Source organism: Nematolebias whitei, chromosome 10 (genome assembly GCF_014905685.2).
Source record: "Nematolebias whitei isolate Nwh7 chromosome 10, NemWhi1, whole genome shotgun sequence".
Taxonomy (NCBI): Eukaryota; Metazoa; Chordata; class Actinopteri; order Cyprinodontiformes; family Rivulidae; genus Nematolebias; species Nematolebias whitei.
The window spans coordinates 9,626,062-9,633,153 of NC_056507.1; the positions used below are offsets into that span (position 1 = coordinate 9,626,062).

Genomic DNA, 7,092 nt, shown 5'->3' on the forward strand with positions numbered 1-7,092 from the left:
TCCATCACAGAGACATCTGGACAGGTCCCGAGTCCATCACAGAGACACCTGGGCAGGTCCTGAGTCCATCACAGAGACACCTGGGCAGGATCTGAGTCCATTGCAAGGACACCTGGAGCACCTGGACAGGTCCTGAGTCCATCGCAAGGATACCTGGGCAGGTCCCGAATTCATCGCAGGGAAACCTGGACAGGTCCTGATTAGCTTCCAGCTAGCCTTTTGCTACTTTTAACTATTATTTGTCTTTTAGCTTCTAGCTAGTCTTGTTGATTTTCAGGTGTAAACTTCTGATTGGGTCAGACAGAACGGGTCGGTTCTGTCTGAAATGAGTGAACGTTTTGAAAACAAACTGTTTCCATGGAAACCGTTGAGCCTCAGCTGATGTTAACTGTCTGATCCAAACAACTTGGTTTGTTCAGAACCGAACTTTGTCTCTTTGGAGCAGTCTGTTGATGCTGCTGTTTGTTTGTTTTTGAAGTTCAGTTGTTTGAAGTTCTATTTGTTAAAGCGGAAAATCTCAAATGTTTCTGATAACTTTTGGACCGGTTCGTAAAGAAGCAGCAGAACCTGAAGAGAAGCCACGGTTCTTGTAAATATTTACATTTTTTTAGAAAATCAAAATAAGCCATTAAAGATCTGAGGTCTGGTGGATCTCTGGTTCTGGTTCTTGTCTTTGTTCATGTCAAGTTCTGTTTATCTGCTGCAGAAGTTCTTTCAGGTTGACTCGTTCAGATTCATGAAGTTTTTAAAGAAGAACCAAGCTGGGTCGGGTTTGGACCGAAGCTGAGACAAAGTCCAAAAACTGAAGGAGCTGCAGGGAGTCTGCAGAACTGGATCGGAACCATTTCAACAGTCCAGATCTTTGGAAGGGAAATGAGGACTAGACCCTGGTTCTGCATCATAAATCAGTTCTAAAATCAGGATACAGGGACGGGTCCAACCTGAACTGGATCATCCTTACAAAAATGGAACCAACTATACAGTCTGTCAGGTGGCAGAACCGGGTCTGGTCCAGATGAGACTGGTTTTAGGACTGGACCTGGTCCAAATGTGACTGGTTTTTGGACCGGACCTGGTTCAGGTGAGACTGAACTGGACCTGGTCTACTGTAGTTCTGCCGAATCCTTCTGAACGTGGTTCTTTAAAGTCCAGCTGAGTCTCTGTTTCCAACTGGGTCGGAACCTGCAGCAGCCTCTCGGACCGAACCGAACCCAGTCAAGTACCTTTCTGTTTGCTGCAGCGAGGTCCTACTCAACCCAGTCGGGTGACTTTAATCTTGGCACAGCTACTTCCTCCGCCGATCTACGTCACTTCCTGTGATAAAAACATGGTGGCCACAGCTCGAAGGGGCGACCGAGTGGGAACCAAATTTTGACGCCAAACTTTGCAGCCTCGAAACCGGTAGCCAGAGAAGAGGGGAAGGCAACAGAACCGACCCGGAAGACACGGTCCGTGTCCCCCGCTGCGTCCCTGTGCGCGGTGGATCAGTCTGTCGGTGGCCACCAGAACCACCGAACCGGGCTCCTGAGTGGAGCGAGCAGATCTGAGTTCAGTTCTCGGATGAAGTGGATTCTGGTCTAGATGACGAGGAGTTATTATAAGCCATTTGGTTCCGGTTCTGTCTGGAACCCAAAGAGGTTCGGATCTGCACAAACATGAAATATTCTCAGAATGAGCCTCAGTTTTTATTAATAATCTAAAATAAACCCTGGTGTCATTAGTGTTTATTGTTGTTATTGTTTGTTTACTTGGTTCTGAAACACCGGGCCCGACCCACAAAGGTTTCTGTTCCAGTACAACAAATTAATAATTTCTAAATTCATGTTGAATATTTATAAATAAAAGTTTCTCTTCAAAAACTTAAAAATAAAATACATCTTTGATTTGTGTGAGAAACAGGTCAAATCTGTGTTTTCTTAATTTATGAAGGGAAGATGGACGAGCCTGTAAATACCTGTTTGTTAGCAAAATACTACTTAGCTTTTAGCTAGCATTTTGCTACTTCTAGATGGTGTTTTCTTATAGCATCTAGCTAGCCCTTTGCTACTTTTAGCTGGTGGTTTCTAGCTTTTGGCTAGACTTGCTGCTTTTAGTTATTGTTTCAATTAGCTTTTAGCTAGCATTTTGCTACTTCTAGATAGTGTTTTCTTATAGCGTCTAGCTAGCTCTTTGCTACTTTTAGTTAGTGTTTCAATTAGCTTTTAGCCAGCCTTTTGCTACTTTTAGATAGTGGTTTCAATTAGCTTTTTTACTAGCCCTTTGCTACCTTTATTTTAGCAAAATATCTTGTTTGCCATTCAACAAAGTAGAATAAACACCCATGAAATCAGTAGCTGCACATCTGTTATTGAATAATGTTTGGAGTCAACCTGATTTAAGATGGCTGCCACAGCCAACCTGACAGTTACTTTGTTTTTCACTCAGATGAAATTTGAGCTGGCAGTAGCTGGGAGTCATCTCTAACGTGTGTGTCCTGTTCATGTTGAGCAATGTCTTGATTCTTTTCGAGATAAAATAATTTTAGGTTAATTAAACGCGTTTGAAGAAAGCTTGTTTTATTTTGAAGCTCCAGCTCTGGTTTCCTGAGGTCTGAAGAAGTGTTCGAAGCTGCGGTTCCAACCGTCTGACAGCGAGTGTTTCATGGAGCGGCCGTAACGGGTTCTGTTTGTTCCACAGACGTTCGTGATGAGGAATGCCTCCTGGGGTTCTGCAGACATGGTTCCACCATGAGCGAGGGCCCGTCAGACCTGTGGTGTGAGTTTCAGCTGAGAACTTTTACTCTGAAGGAGGTTTTTGAACCTGAACTCGGAGAGTCAGCTAAACGGTTCATATGTTTGTTTGTTTGTCTCCAGTCTGTGAAGAGTGTCAGGACTATTTCCAGGAGGAGTGTCCATCCCACGGGCCCCCACTGATCGTCCCTGACACACCTGTGGCCCCCGGATCGGCCAACAGGGCAGCACTCACCGTCCCATCAGGCCTGGAGCTCCTCACTGAGGCAGAGGAGGTAGATGTCCGTTGTGCAGATGAAGTCTTCCCTAAGGGGGCGGTTTTTGGTCCTTATGAAGGCGAGCTGGTATCCAAAGACGAATCGTCCGGCTTCTCCTGGATCGTAAGTTCAACCAGTCTGACTCGTGGACCCGGTTCCTACAGGGCGTCCTCTGAAGGGTTTGTTTTTGCTGTTCGATGTTCCAGATTGTTGGTTTGAATGACACGTACGAGTCTGTCGACGGCGGCGATGAGACCAAAGCCAACTGGATGAGGTGAAGCTTCTTCCTGAAGATCATTTCTCACGTCTCTCATCAGACTACAGCTGCTGAAGACAAAACGCTAGTCAGAAAATACAGGAATGTTCACTTGGAATTTAGGGAATAGATGGTGACATTCGTAGAACATTCCTGTGAATGAACATTGTCTTGCAGTTTAGTCACAAAGTGTCTTAGTTTTGGTCAGTGCACACTTGTTCTGGTGAGCCTTGAGTGTGACTCGAGTGTTCTTGACTCTCAGGTTTGTCCGGACCTCGTCAGAGGACAGAGACAGGAACCTGACGGCGTTCCAACATGGTGGAAACATCTACTTCAGAGTCCGCAGGAGGCTGGAGGTCGGGGAGAGGCTGAGGGTTTGGTACAGCGACGACTACATCCGACGACTTCAGAGTGTGTCTCAGGACAGCATCGACCGCAACCTGGACTCAGGTGAAACGGACAGGTGGTTCATTAAACACAAGGTTTACAGTCAGGACGAGCGAACGAAGAGCCAGAAGGGACGACTTCTAACAAACATCTCTGATTCTGTGAATTAGTGGAGAACAAACAAATATAAATAAATATTTTGGAGTTAGATGGTTGGTTTGTTTAGTTAACTGATGAATGGTTAGACTCGCAGTGGTTCACAACCCTGGTCCTCGAGGCACAACATCTTGCAGGTTTTAGATGTTTCCTTGCTCCATCACCTGCTTCATGGATTGAATTACTTCAAGTTCTGTAGAAGTCTGTTAATCACCCATTCATTCAAATCAGGTGTGTCAAAGCAGGGAAACAACTAAAGCATGCAGGATGGTGTTCCTCAGGGACCATGGTTGGGAACGACTGGGTTAGAGAATCAGACCTAATTTAGTCTTTTTGAGTCTTTAGCTGTAAAGTCTTTAGCTTTAACTCTCCCTGTCTACCTTCAGCTTTGCAGAACATACTCAGTCCTGGAAAAGGACCCTGTGAAGGGTCAGACAGCCAGCCGCCGGCCAAGAAGAAGAAGATTGACCTCATCTTCAAAGATGTTCTGGAAGCCTCTCTGGAGGACTGCAGTCTGTCCCGGTCTTCTCTTCTTGGTGAGAATAAACCTGGCCTTCAGCTGAAGGTGAAGGAGGAGAAGACCCAGATCAGCACAGAACCCTCCACCTCCTTCTGCCCCAACTGTGTCAAACTGAAGAGGAGGATTCTGGAGCTGGAAGAGGAGCTCCTGCGTCTCAGAGGAGAACAGCGGGGCGCGATCAGTACCTTGACCTCTGAGCAGACCCAGCCTGATCAGGCTCCTCCACATCCTGAGCAGGGCCCCGTTGATGATTTTCAAGGTAGCTTCCAAAATCATATTTAGCTCAAATTTTCTTGTGCAACAAATCTCTGATCTAATTAAAATCTTTGTGTTTTGTTAGAAAAATGTTGATTGGGTTTGTTTTTTTTAGGGATGGAGCCCATGACACCACCTCAGGTGGTTCTGGATGAAGATGACCCTGATGTGGATTCAGCCGATGAATCGATCACAGCCGACCTCATGATTTCTCCAGAAGACTCTTCGAAGCTTTACCCCGGAGGAAGCAGACGCATTCGGCGCTTCAAGCAGGAGTGGCTAAAGAAGTTCTGGTTCCTTCGATACTCGCCGACCCTGAATGAGATGTGGTGCCACGTCTGCCGACAATACACCGTCCAGTCGTCTCGAACGTCAGCCTTCATCATCGGCTCCAAACAGTTCAAGATCCACACCATCAAGCTTCACAGCCAGAGCAACCTGCACAAGAAGTGTCTGCAGCTCTACAAGCTGCGAATGCACCCGGAGAAGACCGAGGAGATGTGCAGGAACATGACGCTGCTGTTCAACGCAGCGTACCACCTGGCCCTGGAGGGACGGGCCTTCTCCGACCTGCGTCCACTGGCAGAGCTGCTGAAGAAGTGCGAGCTCAAAGTGGTGGATCAGTACATGAATGAAGGCGACTGTCAGATCCTCATCCATCACATCGCCCGAGCTTTGAAGGAAGATCTGACTGAGAAGATGCGTCTGTCTCCCTTTCTGAGCATCATAATGGACGTCCAAAGTGACGACTTTTTCTCAGACTTAGTGGCGTTTTATGTCCAGTTCATAACTAATGAAGGACTCCCCAACACAGAGTTCCTGTCCCTGCAGAGACTGAGCATGGACAGTGTGGATGGGTATCTCCAGGTTATGGATCAAGCCTTCAGTCTCCTGGGCCTCAGGTTCCAGGACTCACTGGTAGTGGGTCTTGGAGTGGACGGCATCAACATCTCTTCAGGAATAAGAGGTAACCTGTATGTAGCTCTGCAGAAGACCTTTCCATGGATCCTCTGCCTTCCCATCATGATCCACCGCCCTCATCTGGAGGTTCTGGATGCCATCAGTGGGAAGGAGCTCTGCTGCCTTGAGGACCTGGAGAACAACCTCAAGCAGCTGCTCAGTTTTTATCGCTACTCTCCTCGAATGATGGCCGAGCTGCGATCAACTGCACCAACACTGTCAGAGGAGACAGAGTTCCTGGGAGACATCAGAGCCGTACGCTGGATTATAGGAGAGCCAAATGTCCTCAGCGCACTCATCAAAGACTACCTCGAGGTCGTGGCCCACCTGAAGGAGATCAGCTGCCAAACTCAGAGGGCTGACGCTGCAGCCATCGCTCTCACGCTCCTCCAGTTTCTCCTGGACTACCAGTCTGTCAAACTCATCTACTTCCTCCTGGACATCATAGCTGTTCTGTCCCGATTAGCCCTGACTTTTCAAGGGGAGCACCTTCTGGTGTCGCAGGTGGAAGCCAAGATCGAGGCGGCAATTCAGGAGATCAACCAGCTGGTGGACTGCCCCGGTGAATATCTGCAGGAGTTTGAAGAAAACTTCAAAGAAAGTTTCAACGGTGTGGAGTTGAAGAATCTAAGAGTTGCAGAGTCCAAGTTTCAGTCCATCCGAGAAAAGATCTGCAACAGGAGCAAGGGGATCCTGTCTCAGAGGCTAGACCTGCAGAGCCGCTCCTTTTCCAAAGCCTGCAAGGTACTGGACCTGTCCAGCTGGCCTGACAGCCACGAAGACCTGCAAGCCTACGGTGAGGAGGAGATCCAGATCATTTCCAGCCACCTGGAGTCCGTTCCTTCTGCTGGTCAGGAGGACCTGCCAGAGGCACAGAGCAGCTTGCTGGTGGAGTGGAAGAATCTGAAGGCGGACTACTACAGCATGAATGGTTTGAAGGAGCTCATTGGTCACATCTGCAAGTACAAGCAGCGGTTTCCACTTCTGAACAGGGCCGTGCAGTTCATCAGGGTCCTGCCCAGCTCCACGGCCTGCTGTGACAAAGGCCGAGGATCTCTGCAGAAGATGTGTAAGAACAACCGTTCCCGACTAACGCTGGAGCAGATGAATGATCTACTCACGGTGGCCGTTAACGGGCCGCCCATTGGCTGCTTTGATGCAAAGCGGGCGTTGGACGGCTGGTTTGAGGAAAAATCCGGCAGCAGTTGCTCTCTCTCTGCCGAAGTGTTGAGCAGGACGTCTGTTGTGGATTAGAAACCGGTTCTGCACAACTCTGACGTCAACGCAGAGTTCTGCCCTGATGGCTTAAAGACGACCTGAAAGTAGAATCTGATTAAATCTACAACTCACAATCACACAGATGATTTTTATTAAACTTGAGCAAAGATTAGGAAGAGTAAATAATGGTTAATAATTTACTGTCAGACTTGCAGCCGAGTGGATGAAACCCCCCGTCGCTGTTGTATGATAACTAGAAAAATAAGTGAGGTCCATTTTGGTGTGGCTGTATTTAGGTAAGGTCACTATCAAAAAACTTGGGTTGCCATGTCAAAATCCAAGATGGCCACCCCA

At 47.7% G+C, this 7,092-nt stretch overlaps 1 protein-coding gene across 1 annotated transcript in view; it reads left to right on the top strand.

Annotated features, from left to right (window-relative positions):
- Positions 1 to 7,002, top strand: part of prdm11 (PR domain containing 11) — an 8,273-nt gene extending 1,271 nt beyond the window's left edge. Inside the window, exons 4-9 of the mRNA XM_037683120.1 lie at positions 2,677 to 2,754; positions 2,853 to 3,109; positions 3,193 to 3,260; positions 3,505 to 3,692; positions 4,172 to 4,564; positions 4,676 to 7,002. Coding sequence (XP_037539048.1) covers positions 2,677 to 2,754; positions 2,853 to 3,109; positions 3,193 to 3,260; positions 3,505 to 3,692; positions 4,172 to 4,564; positions 4,676 to 6,774 — 3,083 coding nt within the window. The 3' untranslated portion in view covers positions 6,775 to 7,002. The remainder of the gene's footprint in view (positions 1 to 2,676; positions 2,755 to 2,852; positions 3,110 to 3,192; positions 3,261 to 3,504; positions 3,693 to 4,171; positions 4,565 to 4,675) is intronic.
- Positions 7,003 to 7,092: the final 90 nt, after the last annotated feature.